Consider the following 17,358-nt stretch of genomic DNA (forward strand, 5'->3'; position numbering starts at 1 on the left):
CCCAGCAGCTGCTCAATCACCTTATCCAGAGTATGCCAACCCATCGTGCAGCTTGTGTACATGTGCATGGTGAACATATCCCATACTGATGTCAGAGTACATGCGTAGAAAACAGTGGCATTTTGTAGCACATGTGTTTCGGGATGGTTTTTTCAACTTATCACCAATACCGTGGACTTACAGGTCTGTGTCCTGTATGTTCCCTAAGTGCCTTTAGTATTAGTGCCAGTTTTGTGTAGTGCCACGTTGTGTGGCACCACATTCTGCAATTATCCTTAATTTATGAGCATGAGTGTAGTTTAAAAACATCACCTTGAGAAAGACAGGTTGTAGACTGTAATATCACCGGATGACGGTTATATAGGAAAATGTCCAGCTCCATGAGAAAAAGTTGGATCAAAAGCAGTCATTACTTGCAATGTTATAGCAGGTATTATTGTGAGAACAGTATATGCGAACAGTTCCAAAAACTGTCAGCTGTTCCATAGTCTGGCTTACACGAGAATGATCCTGTGTGTAGTAATCCTTATGAAATGTGTACAGGCTGATGGATAATAGGAAAACACTGCATGTCCACCGGCCTGAAAAGACGTGTCAAAGCTAAGTAAGTTAGTGAAATAATCTGAAGATGGATGACAGAGCCTGAAACCAGTAATTTTGAAATAAATAAAATAACGGACAAGTCCAAGTAGTACTTGCAGTACAAATGTAATATGTGGCTCAATGGCCTGGTGCCAGTCTTTCCATTGGACACCACTTTGATGAATTGCATGTACCTAAACTACCCCAGTTATCCAAGCAGGGAAAGGAGACATATAGTTTAATGTGGAATCCAAACCATGTTGTGTTTTTCGTGACTCCTCACATCATCGAGAGATGAAGTCTAGATTTAAACAAAGACCGAAAAATCCGTGATCTGACTGAGTTTCAATCCCATGATCTCTCTATTTCCAGGCATGTGCTTAACTACCAGCTAATCCCACATGTACATCAATAGTTCATCTGTTTGGTTTTGATGAGCTGAGTTTGTGGGTATCAAAATATGTGATATATATGGCCATATTTTTTGACTGTATTCGCTTAGAAGCTCAAATTTTTTACACTGCCAAGGGATCCAAGTATCTGACAAATTTCAACTTGATACCTACAACTGTTCCTGAGGAAAAGGGGCTTCAACAAATGGACAGACAAGCAGGCAGATGGACAACAAATGGCAAAAAAATATGTGATATAATTACAAACTAACAATTTTCAAATTGTTTTCCTTTACTTGTACATTTCAAGACTCTGGGTTGACGGGAAGAACCTTACATGTTTATGAGTACTGAAGTGTGTGGCGTAAATGGCCACGTCTTTTGATTGCATTGACTCAGAAGCTTAAATTTTTCACACAGCCAAGAGACTGTAAATCTTAGTACCTCACATAAATTTCAACTTGTTATGTCTACCAGACCCTGAGAAAATGGGGTCTTTAACAGACAGACAGACAGACAGGTGTACAACAAAGTGTTCCTGTACAGGTTCCATTTTTACTGAATGACATACAGAACCCTTAAAACAGTGACTATATACAGAAAAATAAATATTTTTTATCATTGCCTCTTGTGAACAATGACCTGTCATAAGATGGTAGGAAGAGATCCAGATTAGAGTCATAATCTGGCATATAATTTTAATATGCCAAGAAGGTGAACTCAGCTACACAATAAAGTCTTGTTAAAGTTATTATGAAGTCCACCTTTTAAGCTTTTATAAAATTAATAAAAGGAATATTTTGTACAAATCTTCTTGTTTCTCATAATGTTTGCCTTTAAACTTGATACACTCTTGCATATGTCTGAACCTGGCCTAGAAAAATTTTTATTCTATGTTGCTGGTACTTCAAAGAGATGGTTTTTGGAAGGATTCACCAGCGTCTCAAAGTGATGAAAATCACTACCAATTTACATAAAGGAACAAAAATAAGTTGTTAGGCAAGAAATCTGGTGAGTAAGGGCAGAGAGACATATTGATACAATGTGTTTTCTGTATCAAATAATCAATTATTTGACATACTGTGTGACAGTTGGCACTGTCGTGATGACTGATATTTTTGGTAGTTTCTCCTGAGATGATCAATGATTTGATGTAAACAAATTATTGTATACCATTCAAACTTCAATGCTCCTCAGTCACCTAAAGCTGTGGCTGAGACATGTCCACTGTAATTAAAGAAACAAGCAACAATTTTCTAGCTAGTGCTCTGCAACCATTTTTGTTGGTTTTGGTGCCTCTTGGAACATCCACACACTGACTGCTGCTTAGTTTCTGGTTAGTATGAATATATAAATTTTATCTCCCATTGTAATACTGTATGTAGAGTTTGTATTTTCTTTGTAATGTTTTTTGAGAATTTCCAAATTCCATTTGACGCAGCCTGTTTTAGAACTCTGTTCAAACTGTGCAATATCCAGTGGGAACATATATTTTTCACAACTAAATATTAATGCAAAATCAAATGTACTGCAGTTTTCAATACACCTAAGGACTCATCTGTCTCAGGTAAAGACCCTCTTCAATCGTGTTGCACACAGCATTGAAGTTCTTTGGATCAAAACCGAGTCTGGTCTACCTTCATGAAATGCATCAGTGACAGAAGCATGGCTGTGAAAATATTCTGCTAACCAACTGTAAACAGTGTATTCTGAAATTTACTGGTTACTAAAAATTAAAAAAATGATTCAAAGAATTTTTGTCGAGTTAGGGCTTTTTAAAAAAACACACACAACAAACTACAAAAACCTCCACACAAAATTTCCAATTTTTCACAATACTATTTCTTTAAATGCTCCCTGCCAATGAACTACTGGGTCAATTTTAACAACAACAAATGTCATATTTTAAAGCAATATCAACAGGGGGAGACCAAGAGATGAATACACTAAGCAGATTCAGAAGGATGTAGGTTGCAGTAGGTACTGGGAGATGAAGAAGCTTGCACAGGATAGAGTAGCATGGAGAGCTGCATCAAACCAGTCTCAGGACTGAAGACCACAACAACAACAACACCAACAGCTCTATCTATTGGTCATTTATGGAAATACAAAAAGACACTTATATGTTTGTTGCAATATCAGCAACTTTTAGGGAATTTGAAGTATGCTAAGGTATGTACTCAGCACTGTTCTTTAAATTACAAAAATTATTTATTTCTTCATACTTTTTTTGTACAAAATTACATCTATTGAACCACATATATAAAGACAATATATATTGTTTTATGGAAAGAAAAGTGTAATCACGGTATAGCAATAAATAAATGGAAAGTTTAATTATGCAAAAAAAATTCTAGTTAGCTTTTCACATATTTACAAACAAATCTTAAAACTCGTCAACAATGGTGAAAAAGTGAAAAATAACCTTCATAATGCAAAAAATTTGTAACAGTACCAAAAAAAAAAAAAAATGGAGTTTTGCAATTAACAACAGAGAGGCAGCCTGCAAGTCATATAGGCATATAAATAATTTTTTTCACATGTTTAACAGCATTTTAACTGTGAGAAACAGAGTTTGTGCACATTAATTTGGTTTTATAACCAATGTTCATACAAAAATAAACAGGCATATAACTAACAAAGTTTCTTAATTTATTTTTTTACTCAAAGTTCATGCCAAATTTTGTACTTGATTTGGATTCAGTTGGTTCTAAGTAAATGAAATGCATTAGGCAGCCTTTCAAAAATACCTCACACACAAAAGGGAAGTTTCAGTATTGTCACTTATTAACAGACGCCATGTAAAACAACTCCACATAGAGAGTATTCAAAAATGCAAATTTTGTCTTAAACAACAAGCCATACCAGAAGAAATACAACAGTTTGGTTACACAACAGCTTACAATTTATAGTGGAGTCTGTTTAATGAAATTAGACACCATACTAGTAGGTATATTAAAAGCAATAAATAACCAAAAGACACATGGCAATTCCAACTGAATATATAATAAAACAATATTTTTATCTTGTGAGGTACAAAGGATGAGGAAAGTATTGATTTGAATGTGCAAAATAAAATAAAAGACTTAGCACTCTGATAACTGTTGTCACTGTCTTTAAGAATCAAGATATCTGGATATAGAATTTACCTTTTATTTCTATGAGAGTGGACATGACTATTACAGAAGCCAAAAGAAAACAAAACAAGAAGAATATCAGCTCTATCAAAATGTCAATTGTTACTGCCTTTAGTACTGACTATATGGTATCCACCTTTTTAAGTAAGAAAGATTCATATTGCACACATTGTTGATATGTCACTGCTCACTGAAGACAACAAAGTCACAAATATTTACATAAAATGTTATGAATTATGTACAATGAATTTATTTTTGTGAGCATTATATACACCGTCTTTTGACACAACATCAAATCACTCTGTTGACTTCATGTACACAATTTAACACACACAAATTCATCTTCTGAATTCCTGTATTATTATTTTATTCTTAAAGTTCCTCTCTGTTTATTCATGTTTGTGAGCATAAGAGAGATGTATGAGGTTAATAAGTCATCCATTTTATAGCCTAGTGAAGTTTCACACAGCAGCTTGGAGCCGCGCACAAGATTTCCAATAGTCATGTGAAAATAGGTATTCCCGGAAGACCAGTTGGAAATTCTTGTGAATGGGTGAGTTACCAGGATATCCTAGAACAATTAATCAATTAAATATCAGCCGATAGTTGCAGCCACAACTCTAGTTACAGTTCTGCATTCTATGATCAGTCCACACATTATGTTAAAAAAGAAAGGAAAAAACTGATTTTTGAACAGTTTTTCAAATAACTATTACAGTCTTATCTCAAAATTTTACATATAATGAGAAACAGAACTAACCTTAGTCTGAGGATGTATCAAACTGACCCCATGTTTGTTTATTGCTATAAGAAGCATTTCAGGATAATTTGGCTCCGTTGTTTGTTTTACTTCAAAAAATGCAGAGCCAAATGTAGGCCATCGATAAATGATCTTCAGAAAAGTAATTTTTGCATCTTCTGGGCTCATGCCTGCATACAAAACAATAGATAATATTTGCAAGAATGGACGATAATGAATTAAATATGGGGAAGCAAAGAAAGAAGAATTTATTGCAGAAAATTTAAATAACAATTATTATTTCAACAAAAATCAAAAGAGGTGAAGAATCACTTGCAAGAGTCTGATACGTAGCATAAAGGAATACATAACAGCTTACAGACTTTCATGCTGCCCTTCCTTTTCTAGTTTAAGTATGCTACCCACCTACACAAAAATCATGTGTGTGTGTAAGTGTGTTTCTTTAAGCCACACAGCTACAAGTTAGCAGTTGCCAATCCTTATTTTTGTTTATTGTTTCTGTTCTTGAATTTAAGTTATGTTATTACTGATTCCTTGTATATTATTACCTGCATCCTGATTGTAGGCAGCTACGATTGATCTTTTCCAGTCATTGGAACTCTGGATTTTTATAAGATCTCCTGGAACTAGATCCCTGAGCATTTGACTGAAACACAATTAATACAAAAACTGTACTCTTTGAGATTAGAGAAGACTTACTCTCTCCTTTAAATTTTATCTTTTACTCAAATACTGACAGTAAAATCTTTGGTCATTAAAACAGCTCTTTTTGTTTTGACAAGCATGTTTTAGGAATAAGTAGATAAAAATTATCAGCACATGTAATGTTATACAATTGCAGATAAAAGTTTAGGGCTTCTCGATGTCAACAGTTTGAGTTGCATGCACAACAGAAATGCAAAAGAAATGATACCACCATAAATATGATACAGTTAATGAATTTGAACAGAGATGATTATAAAGAGCAATTATGAACATGATCTACCTAACATGAGAATCTGTATCACTAAAATGCAATCACTGTATTAAATGTTTAATACATTAAAATGAGTACTGCATTTAGAAACTGTGTGTTTGTCTTGAGGCAACATAACTGCTGTTGTACAAATACATGAACTTCATTTATCCAGTATTTGAGAATGAGGGCACTTAGAGACTTCCAACAAAGATTACATATAATTTCAAAACTTGACAAAACTCTTCCTCACTGACACCCCTGCCCAAACCCCCCTCCTAAAAAGAAAAAAAATTATTGCATACTACATTTTCGCTGTTCGTGCAGTCAATCTTCAGCATAGGCCATGACATTTTAATTATTACTACCTCCTTTCGTAACACAGTTGCAGGCAGTATCCACAAATACCACAGAATGAAACCTGCAAAATTATGTCATTGTATGACACTTGGTTCAGGAGAGATGACTTCATAAACACTGAGACATGTGGAAATTTTGCTCAGATGGGGTGTAAATTACCCAATTTATATTAATCCAGTGTTTCATAATGAGAGCACTTAGTGACTTCCTACAAACTTTAAGCATAATTTCAAATCTTTCCTAAACTTTTTCTCGTTTACATGGTTAAAGGCAAGTTTAACACATTAGCCCATTTGTAAAATAATCAGACATTTGTAGCTGTGTTTTATACATGGGAGTTTGGTCTTTGAAGAATTGGGGTTTGCTGGTATACTGCTAACTAATAACCTTTCAGTATATCACATCACGTGGTATAGTGAATAACTGCACATTTGTATCTCCCTGATACTTTATCCTTGCCATTACTACGCACATTGTATGGGATACTGAGCTTTCCCTCTCAGTCTATTGAACTGTAAAACTGACTAAAGACAAATATGGATTAAGAAAAATGCCACTATTATATGAGGAACTGCTGCCTTTACTCATCCCCTTGTTTATATTCCATTCAAGATTTTCCACTACTGTATGAAAATATGAATTATGCTTGCTTTAAAATATGTCCTGTTAACAAATGTTAAAGAGGACTGAATCTGCATTCCTACAATGTCAATGGTGATTTTCGTCTGAACGTTAGAACAACTTTTCTTTCTTTCCCCCATTTTAATTTAATAAGCACAAGAATCATAACTAAGAAATAAGGATATGGCTGTTTGAGAATTTAATTCAGATAAATGGTCTAAATGACGTAAAAAACAAAATTATTATGACAGCATGTATGGAAAAACAATAAATGTTGCACAGTGGTGTGCTTAATTCCAGAACTTCATTATGTCTCCAAAAACCCTTGCAGTACTTACGGTATTCCTTGCAACTCCTGTTTGCTTTCTCCAAACCTTACTCGATACACTAGAGCTGCCAATCGAGCTGCCTCTTCTTTGGTGCATTTATGATATCCTGAAAATAACAGACTTACATAACTTAATGTTGTTCTTAACAATGTAAGTTAATTTTATTGTTAAACTTTGAGAGTACATTGTTTCTAACAATGACATTAACAGACTATACAGCTAACTCTTATTTACTGATTTAACTAAACATAATAAATGTTGTGCTTAGAAGTAACTGTTAGTTGCATAACTGGGTATCTATTACAGAAATGGCACTTGGAATCTCACAATCAGTCTACAGTTCTGGAATTAATTGTGATTTGTTTCTATACATTTATGAGAATTCAAGCATTCACAAACAGGAAGTGACTGTGTCATATCTAAAGTTTTCAGGCCAAACTCATGTTGCTGCTATGAGAAAAACCAGGAAACCTATTTTGGAACAAATTCACTGTCACCTATGCCATGTGCAAGATTGTACTATACCACTTCAAGCAAACATCCTGAGCAGTTAAGCTAATGAAATGACAACACAGAAATTCTGTTAAAATATTTTAACAGCATTCCCCAGTTATTGTTAAGGTATTCTCCCATCACCTAAAATGAGACACAGTTTAATCATGGTCAGCACAAAATGTCATTCGCACATGCATTAGCTTTACTTTTAACCTTACAGTGGTTTAATGCAATCCACTTGAGCTCAAAACTGTTCCCACTGCTTGGAAGAGGTCACATAAATTTATGAAATAAGCAGTGGAACGGATTCACAGAATTATTGACCTATGTCACAAATGTGTGTCTTAACAGAATTCTACAACATGTTTTCATTACAAATACAATGATCAACCTTGAATACAAGAGGCTTCTCACAGCACTAAACATGGCTCCTAAAAACACCAAGCATGCACAACTCAATTTACTATTTTCAAATGTAATTCACTAAAAGTCAGGAGTACAAGTAACCAGGAAATTTTGTTATTTTTTGACTTTCAGAAAGCTTTTGATTCTATACTGCATCATCTCTTCAACAAGAAATGGTTCCATATGTGGAATTTAGCAAGACAGGGTGTCTTTATAGGAATAACACAGCATGAAAACTAGCATAGAGCCATTAACACATCCAAGAGTGATTTCAGGTGGCCCAGAAGAGTATGTAGCACCACTGCTGTTACAAAACCTGATATTAATGACTTAGTGGGTAGTATCCAACTAGATTTTGATAAAATAATATGGAGAAAATACTGGATACTAGCACTAAATGTGGAGAAGAATAAAACTGAGCTGATCATAGCTCACAAAGAGTCTTCTTTCCTATGCTCCATCTGTAAGTGGAAGAGAAAAAATGCATTAATATCTAGTAAAACGAAAACTTCTTACCACACATCTTACACTGATCCAGACTAGAGATGTACATGTACCTCATTGTCTGCTACTCATTTTTCCAGAGTTTTTTGACTGCTCTCTATACGAGGAAGCACCCATGGACACTCACAATACTGTAGGTGTCGATCATTGCTCTTTCCTCTGATCCAATTTCATGTTTACAATAACTCTCATAGTACAACATGCACATTGAAATGCAAGATTTTCACAGCAAACATAACAAAAGGTCATACAAAAGGTGCTAGCTTTGAATAACTATCAAGTCATGGTAAGTGGGTAGGCAAAATGTTGATCACATGGCAGAATTCTAGCAGTGAGTTGCCCTCTACTAACAGATCTCATCAGCAATGGTAGTTTATTACATCTTGAAACTGATAAATCAGTTGCAAAATGCAAATGCTGTGACAAGTCATCAACTCTTCCAGAATAAACAATAAAACAAAACCAAATGCAAAAGAGGAGCTTCATGCAGCCCACTATAAAAAGCCAAAACATGTGCTAATAGGCAGTAGTTGTAATTAAACTTCGGCTACTTGAGAGGGCCCCTATGAAAAATGAGTGATTGTAGGAAAATGAAACTTTGGGGAAATATTTGTAAGAACATATGGAAGAGAAATAATGAATAAACATTAATTGAAACATATTTTAATTTCCGAATGACAGGATAACATTTGAAACTTGCTTTCCACATATATGTTCCAGGCTGGAAACGTTGCTCACTGTAACGACCATCGGAATCCACTACAGCCTGGAACCACACTGGAGAGCACTCCATTGCTATCCGAAACATCTCAGGTGTGATGTTGGCTATCTCCCTCGCTCTGCTCACATCTTCAACCTCCGATGTGTGTTAATGTCCTGTTGATAAACTCTGTCCTTCAGGTAACCCCACTGCCACAAATCACACGTGTTCCAATCTGGTGATCTTGGCAGCTATGCACTTTGGAACGATTGGCCAATGATTTGGTTTTCTCCAAATATGTTGCAGAGTAACTGAGTGAAAGAGGACCTCTCCATTATTCCTTCAATGCATCGATACTTGGGAAGAGTAGTAGCACTATTACAGTTGTGTTGATAAAACACCTTTACGAGTAAGGCTCTGCTCATATTGTCCAGCAGAATATTCAGAATGGTAGAGAAATTGTGCCTATTTAGGAACTAGTATGGGAGCGAAACTGCACAATAAACTCAGTTTCGAGTGGGCAACAGTGGATTAAGACCAGTATTGTTTTGTCCTCCTGCTTAAGTCAAAACAAAAATCAAAGCACTGCCCGCCTTGTCCAGACTCATGCTAACTGATGCATGTGTTGCAACCCTACATTGCTGTACCAGTGCCAGCAAGTCATGATGTTTCCTATAAAGTTGGGTACCCATATGATAAACAGCTTTCTGTCTACACAGGCTCGGGTGGAGAAAGTTTAATTATAACCACCCTGTATATCAACATATTCTCCACTTAAGGTGATGTAGAATTAGCAACTCCTACAATAGTGTCACTTCAGATGGTGGTTGTTCTTGCTAGAGTGGTTATGTACACCTTTTTGAGCTACTTTGAGTCACAAATATCATAGCACATTTTTCATTAAGTATAGATAAAAGAAATCTACAATCTACACAGCAGCCCAAGCTTAGGACACAATTTACATAGAAACAAACAGAATATATCTAATCCAAAATAAAAGTGAAAAAATAAGTATTTACAACATTTGAAGTAAAAATTCATATCTGCAATACTTTATTTTCAAAGAAAGTATGTTACTTTAACAACTGCTTACCTCTCAATAACTTGGGTAGTTCCTGATGAAAGTGGAAAATTAAATCAGCATTCCTATCTTTCCCAGGAACAGTGTTTGTCCACAGTTTCTTCATAAAGAAAACCTGATACGTAAATTGTGGTGATGCACCTGGAAGTTAATCAGATTTTTTCACCATTAACTAAACCTGCAAACCAATAGCACATATCCATGTCATTTGACCCTAACCTCCTTATTTACATCCCTAATTATAGTCAAAGAATCCAGAGTCCACAGGTTGTTCTTGACTTTAATGTCTCTTATGTAGAATGCATAAATGTTAGGACTGGTATATAGAAGTGAAGTTCAAATTGCTTTACAAATTAACAGATATATAAAATGGTGTACATTGATGGAAAGTAAATATGAGATTGTAAACCAGATAACAATCAAACAGAAGTACACCTATGAGATTCATTCATTCATCTTGTTCCACACATCCAATCAGAAGGAGAAGCTTCAGGGATAAGGCATGTTGAAGATATACAATGATATAAGACGAAGGCATCATAGAAACACTACAATAAACTCTTACTATGCTGCTTAATGCTAATCATGCTAACTTTTACCTTGGGGGGGGGGGGGGGGGGGGAGGAAGGCTGCTGTTGCATCCTCAGTTTTATTACACAGACAATGTTTATCTGTTATTAGTAAATTAATATTTACCTGAGTGCAATGATATTGTTCAAAGAGGTTTTTTTACATCATCTATAAACACTAAGTCCTATTTATGGTACATTATTAACTGTCATACAACCACCCAGATAGCCACATGTGTTAAAAGTGCCACTTTCAGGAGGGGGAGTTATGCCAGCCCCAGATCGAATCTGCCCAATGGATTAATGACAGACTGATGACCTCAGAAGTTAAGTCCCATAGTACTCAGAGCCATTTTGATTTTTGATTAATGACAAGGATTGGTGTGCTGGCCAGCATGGATGCAGTTTTTAGGTGGTTTCCCATGCCCCACAAGGTCAATACTGGACTGGTACGTAAGTCCCACCTCTATTACATAATTTCCAAACATTTAGCAAACTCTTACTTAGTCTCACATGAATAACACTACAAGCAGACAGTTGGTGTACACATATTCTGTCCCGGGAAGGATGACACAGGGGGTTAATGGGATGGCAACTGGAAGGGCATCTTGAACTAACCAAGCCAAATCTGTTAATAAAAATGCCAACCCTGCAATGAGACTGGACAAAGGCACAAGAAAAAGAAAAAGAAGAAGATACAGCTTTATCACAAACACTGTACTTGTTATGTGGCCATGTGTTCAGTCCACAAATCTAGATATCTTGATAATTTGCAGAAAGAGTGGCTAATGAAGTATGTTTTTAATTTTTTTCTGAATTGATAGGGATTCAAAATTTCTTGTTTCATTTTAGACAAGTGCTTACTGAATACCTTACAACCAAAACTCCATTCTTAACCTGGGGCAAGAAAAGTCTACATGAAAATTATTTTTGTGTCTTGTATTGTGACTTTATATCACAGCTCTGTTGAAACTGATTCTTATTATCAGCATTATGGTGATGGACCACTTTATTTCTGATGCTGGTGACCGCTGTCATGGTTATGTAATTTGCAGCAATTTTGCAATTTATTATCACTGATGATTAGGGGTCATGACACAATGAAAAAGGGAGCACATGATACAAGAAATATGTTAGTTACTCAAAGACTGAAAACATAAAAATATTTTTACAACAATTACATTATCCTAAGTTTCTTTTGGTACCCACATGAAGTTTAATTTTAAAAAAAATTCACATGACACAAAGTGACAAGCATATACAACACCTATAGTACTAAAATTTATTAAGACAAATCTGACCTAATTTTAACTTAATTTCCTGTTTTTTTTCTGTAATTATAACAAAAACTGCAACAGTACTAACAAAACATACCGTCTCTTGATGGCCTTGCTTTCTTAATCCAGTCTGTTAAGTGCCTCACAAAATCGAAGAAGAAGTCGCCCTCTGGGACAGATATAACTTTGTCAGCAATTTTAACAAACAAGCTAAAGCCTTCACTAGAACGCAGATTCAGGCGCTGTGATATATTTTGGCAAAAGTCTTTGGCACGAGTTGAAGAATCCACTTCAAAAGCCTGAGGACCACAAAGCATCAGTTATTAAACACAGTGTTGGTCAGTTTGACATTTTAAAATTTCAGTCTTTAAGCATGAAGAAAGCTATGTAGAGTTTCAATAATTTTATACACATCATTTCTTTTTACCTCATCCGTATCATCTGGGAAGTATACTTTATGGAATATTTGAGTGGTCTTGTGTTGAATAGCTTCTACTTCAACTTGATGAGGAGGATACTTTCTCTGGCCATTTCTAAGGGTCTTTTGTAACCTTTGAAGGGAATCCTGTGATATTGGGTGCCTTCTTGTGCGCAAAAATAAGGTAAGTTCCTGTGAAAAAAAAGAAGAAAAACAAAGAATTGGTAACTAGCCCTTTTGACACAAATAAAATTAAGAATATCTAATACACTGTGGGATTACGGTTTAGAATCATTTTATACAAACCTTCAGCAGATTCTGGCTGCATGCAAACAGACCTGTTGCAAGCCACATTAATTCCCACCCTCTTTCCTCGCTCAAACGGTTTCTGTTGTCTGTCAATTGTTTCATTATTTGACAGTATATTTCATCTCTCAAGATCTCCTACAGTGGCACAAAAGGATATAACAATAAGAAATCATGCCATGGCTTATTTTCTTATTATAATCAAGTGTAAAAAACAATGAGTGAGTTTCAAACTACAAAAATATCTTAATTCTTATAATCATGCATAGAGAATTATGAGTGTGTTTTGAACTATCAAAATAGCCAAAAACAAAATTTTCATTATATAACTGACTCACTAAGAAAACTCTTGGGCTTTGAAGCCATCTATTTTAACAAATTATATTTTCAATCAGATAAAGATAATATAGTTCACAGAAGGACGTAACTGGAATACAAATAATAGAAGGAGGATATTTGTATTTTTATATGCATATTTGTAGCATTGACCATTTTACAGGCACTTTGTCCTATTGCTCAGCAACATTATCAGTCCTGTTTATGGGCTTGCAGACTGCTCAATGCCTCACCTATATGGTGAATGATTTCCTTTACCCCTTCCATTATTTAAACCTTACAAATAATGCAGTTAAAACTTACGGAAGCAACAAAAACGACATTCAAGCAAACCAACAGCTTCCTTTATTTCAGCAGATATTTACAGCAGATACCTCATTGAGCATACAGTAAGAAAGGAAACCTGATATACGCACTACATGTCTCAAACAAGATTCTTAAGCTGGTACTATAAAAACAAAGTATTCAGTTTCAGCCATAGAATTTAATATTTATAGAAAATTAGAGGTATATCATTGTAAGAAATAATATGAAATAGTATTTCATCTGAACCTACATGCTTCAATGGACCATCAAAAATTTGGTCAGTGTATTCATTTCCTATGCGAGGACGTTTGGACGGTAAATCACCCATGTATTTAAGCACAGCAGTAAATGCAAAACATGCTTCTTCTGCCAGCTCTTCCTTAGTTAACAATTTTTTAAGTAGAGGTTGCTTTATTGGTTCTCTAGAATGCCTCCATAACTCTTCAGGCCCTCCTCGACGAGCTGATGTTAATGTCAGTGCTTTGGACATTGTTCTTTTGGGTGGTGGCCTAGAAAAAGAAGGAAAAAAATATAATTCATAGTGTCCTACATTAATTTTGTTTTAACTACATTGGCTGGTCATTTATTTCAGCTTAGTTAATTGTAGGAGATAAATATTTATTTTAACTGTAAAAGTTCTTCTATGCAACACTTAAAACCACATGTGGATCTCAGAAGATTTGTAGTGCTTACTTTACTTAATGACTGAAAAATTAAATTCAAAGATGAAATTTCATTAGTTTTCCATTATTTTGAGTTCTGTTTTTTATGTAGCTCATTCATGTCCTACAGGTTTGTTTTATCATACAGCACAAAATAGTAAATACTACAAGAAATTAAGTCATGAAAAATATTCGACTGAGGATAACTAATTTACCACTTCTTTTCTCTCTCATTCTTACAGCAAGTGAGTCCCTCTCAGTCTGAGTGACCTAACCTCATTACTAACATTCCACAACCTATTTCTCTTTCCTTGCTGAGACAGCATTTTTTTCTACGTTGATATTTTTTTTAGTGAGAGTACGAGAATTTGACCTCCTGAGCTAAGTTCTACCCATGCATTCTGTCTCCTTATAATTTTGTGGGATAACTAATATGACAAATTAAAGTATGTATCAAAATAAAATTTCGTCAAGAAAATTAATAAATTATGAGAATGAATTGATGGCTTTCAAAGGCAAAATGTTTAGTAATGCCTATGGAGCAACTCGAGGGTCAGTGGCAAAGGGCCAGACTATAGATCCAAAGGTCTCGGGCTTGATACTTGGTCTATCCTAGGATTTTTATCAGTATAATGTAACTGAATAGATAAAAAGTCTACTCACCAAGCAGTGGCAGGGGAACACACACATAAAAGAAAGTTATAATTAGGCAAGCTTTCAGAGCCAGTAGCTCCTTCTTCAGGCAGAAGGGTTGAAGGGGAAGGAAGAGGAGTGTAGAAAACGAACTGGAGATCTCTATGAACAGGGGTGGATTTCGGAAAAGTCATTCAGAACCGTGGGTCAGGGGAGACTTACCAGATGGGATGGGAAGGAAAGACTGATTGTTGGGGACTGCACGGTACAAAATTTGAAAACCTGAGAACTGAAAGGTGGACGACATGGTAATATGCAAGACAGACATTACTGTTAAATCATTGTGTACAAGTTAATAAGAGTGAGAAGCTAAATGCATTGCCCATAACAGAGGTGGGAGAGGGATTGCAAAAGAAAATAAAAGATGTAGAAAACTAAAATGGAGTGAAGAAAGGAGTAGTTACTGTGAAGAAATGCTGAGATGGAAGAAATTAAAGTAAATTAAGACCATGTGGGTGGCCAGAACCAAGGACATGATGTAACGCTAGTTCCCACCTGCAAAGTTCTGAGAAACTGGTGTCTGGGAGAAAAATCCAGATGGCACGTGTGGTGAAACAGGTATCGAGGTCACAATTGTCATGTTGTAGAGCATGCCCTGCAATAGGATATTGTGTGTTGTCTGTATACACCCTCTGCTTACGCCCATTCATTCTAACTGATAATTTGGTGGTAGTCATGCCAATGTAAAAAGCCAAACAGTGTTTACATAGCAGATGGTATATGATATGTGCCATTTCACATGTGGCTCTCCCTTTAATAACATATGTTTTGCCAGTTACAGGACTGTTATAGGTGATGATAGGAGGGTGCATAGGGCAAGTCTTGTGTCAGGGACAGTCACAGGGGGAGGAACCATAGGATATGGGGATGGGTGCAGAAGGAGCATAGGATCTGACAAGAACATTGCAGAGATTGGGAGGGCGACGAAAAGCTATTCTAGGTGTGGTGGGCAAAATCTGACAGAATGGATCTCATTTCATGGCACGATTTTCAGAAGTCATGGCCCTGTTGAAGCAGCTGATTAATACAGTCCAGACCAGGATAATATTGAGTGACCAATGGTGTGCTCCAAAGTTGGTTTGGAGGGATCAGCAGTACCAGGATTGGTTATGATGACTGAAGAAATGTTCAGCAGCAGACAGACCATGTACATGGGGGATGTCGGTATAGAGGGAGGTGGCATCAGTGGTGACACACAAGGTGTGTGATGGGAGTGGGATGGGCACAGATTTCAGATGATCTAGGAAATGGTTGGTGTCTTTGATATAGGAGGGAAGTCTTTGTACAATGGGTAGCAGGTGCTGATCAACTAAGGTAGATTTATGTTTGGTGGGCGCTTTGAAGCCAGCAACTATAGGGTGGCCCGAATGATAAGGGTTTGTGGCTCATAGGAAGAAGGTAAAAGGTGGGGATGCGTACTTCAGGTGGGAGAAGTTCTATGAATTTTTGTCTGCTGAGAGGATAATGATGGAGTCATCATCTTTTAGGGAACGTAGAGTCTGGAGTTCCGCAGAGGACAGGTTAGGTTCACGTTGTAGGAACCTGAGGAAGGGATGTGAAGCAATGCTGGATGTGAGGAATTCTTGGAAGGCTTGTAAGGGATGATTTTGAGGTAGTGGTGGTGGATCACCACTGGTGCCACCTCCCTCTATATCAGCATCTCCCAAGTACATGATCTGTCTGCTGCTGAACATTTCCTTAGTCATCGGTCACCTAATTCCAAACCTATGACATCCTTCTTACCTTAATCAACTTTATTGTTACCATCAGCTACTTCATCTTTGAGGGGCAGACATACCAACGGATAAGGTGTATGGCCATGGGAGACAGATGGCTCCTCCCTACGCCAACCTTTTCATGTGTCGCTTGGAGGGTGCTTTCCTGGGATCAATAAGTCTTCAGCCCCTGGTTTGGTTTATACATTGATGACATATGGACTCATGGTGAGGCTGACCTGTTTAAGTTCCTGGAATCTCTGAATAACTTTTCCAAATTAAATTTCACATTGTCCTATTACAAATCCAGTGTCACTTTTCTTGATGTTGATCTCGTCCTCACCGAAGGCCAGCTACACACTTCTGTCCACATTAAACCTCATAACAAACAACAGTATTTACATTTTGACAGTTGCCATCTTCCCATGTCAGACGATACCTCCCGTACAGCCTTGGAATTTGAGGCAAATGTATTTGTTTGGATGCAGACTCTACAGCAACACAACACCATTCTCAACTCAGCCTTCATGGGATGTAATTACCCCACCAGCCTAGTTCAAAAGCAGATTTCCCGGGCCATCATAACCAATCCTGGTACCGCTGATCCCTCCAAAACAACTCTGGAGCACACCATTGGTCATTCAGTATTATCCTGGTCTGGACTGTATTAATCAGCTACTTCGACAGGGCCATGACTTCAGAAAATTTGCCATGAAATGAGACCCATTCTATCTGAGACTTTGCCTACCACACCT

General features: G+C 36.4%; 1 protein-coding gene across 1 annotated transcript in view; it reads right to left on the bottom strand.

Annotated features, from left to right (window-relative positions):
- Positions 1-4,107: 4,107 nt before the first annotated feature.
- Positions 4,108-17,358, bottom strand: part of LOC126161648 (myosin-VIIa) — a 509,736-nt gene continuing 496,485 nt past the window's right edge. The window contains exons 33-41 of the mRNA XM_049917634.1: positions 13,784-14,042; positions 12,892-13,029; positions 12,595-12,777; positions 12,265-12,466; positions 10,334-10,462; positions 7,146-7,242; positions 5,420-5,517; positions 4,872-5,041; positions 4,108-4,682 (exon numbers count right to left, since the gene is read on the bottom strand). Of these exons, the coding sequence (XP_049773591.1) occupies positions 4,473-4,682; positions 4,872-5,041; positions 5,420-5,517; positions 7,146-7,242; positions 10,334-10,462; positions 12,265-12,466; positions 12,595-12,777; positions 12,892-13,029; positions 13,784-14,042 (1,486 nt within the window). The 3' untranslated portion in view covers positions 4,108-4,472. The remainder of the gene's footprint in view (positions 4,683-4,871; positions 5,042-5,419; positions 5,518-7,145; positions 7,243-10,333; positions 10,463-12,264; positions 12,467-12,594; positions 12,778-12,891; positions 13,030-13,783; positions 14,043-17,358) is intronic.

Source organism: Schistocerca cancellata, chromosome 2 (assembly GCF_023864275.1).
Source record: "Schistocerca cancellata isolate TAMUIC-IGC-003103 chromosome 2, iqSchCanc2.1, whole genome shotgun sequence".
NCBI lineage: Eukaryota > Metazoa > Arthropoda > Insecta > Orthoptera > Acrididae > Schistocerca > Schistocerca cancellata.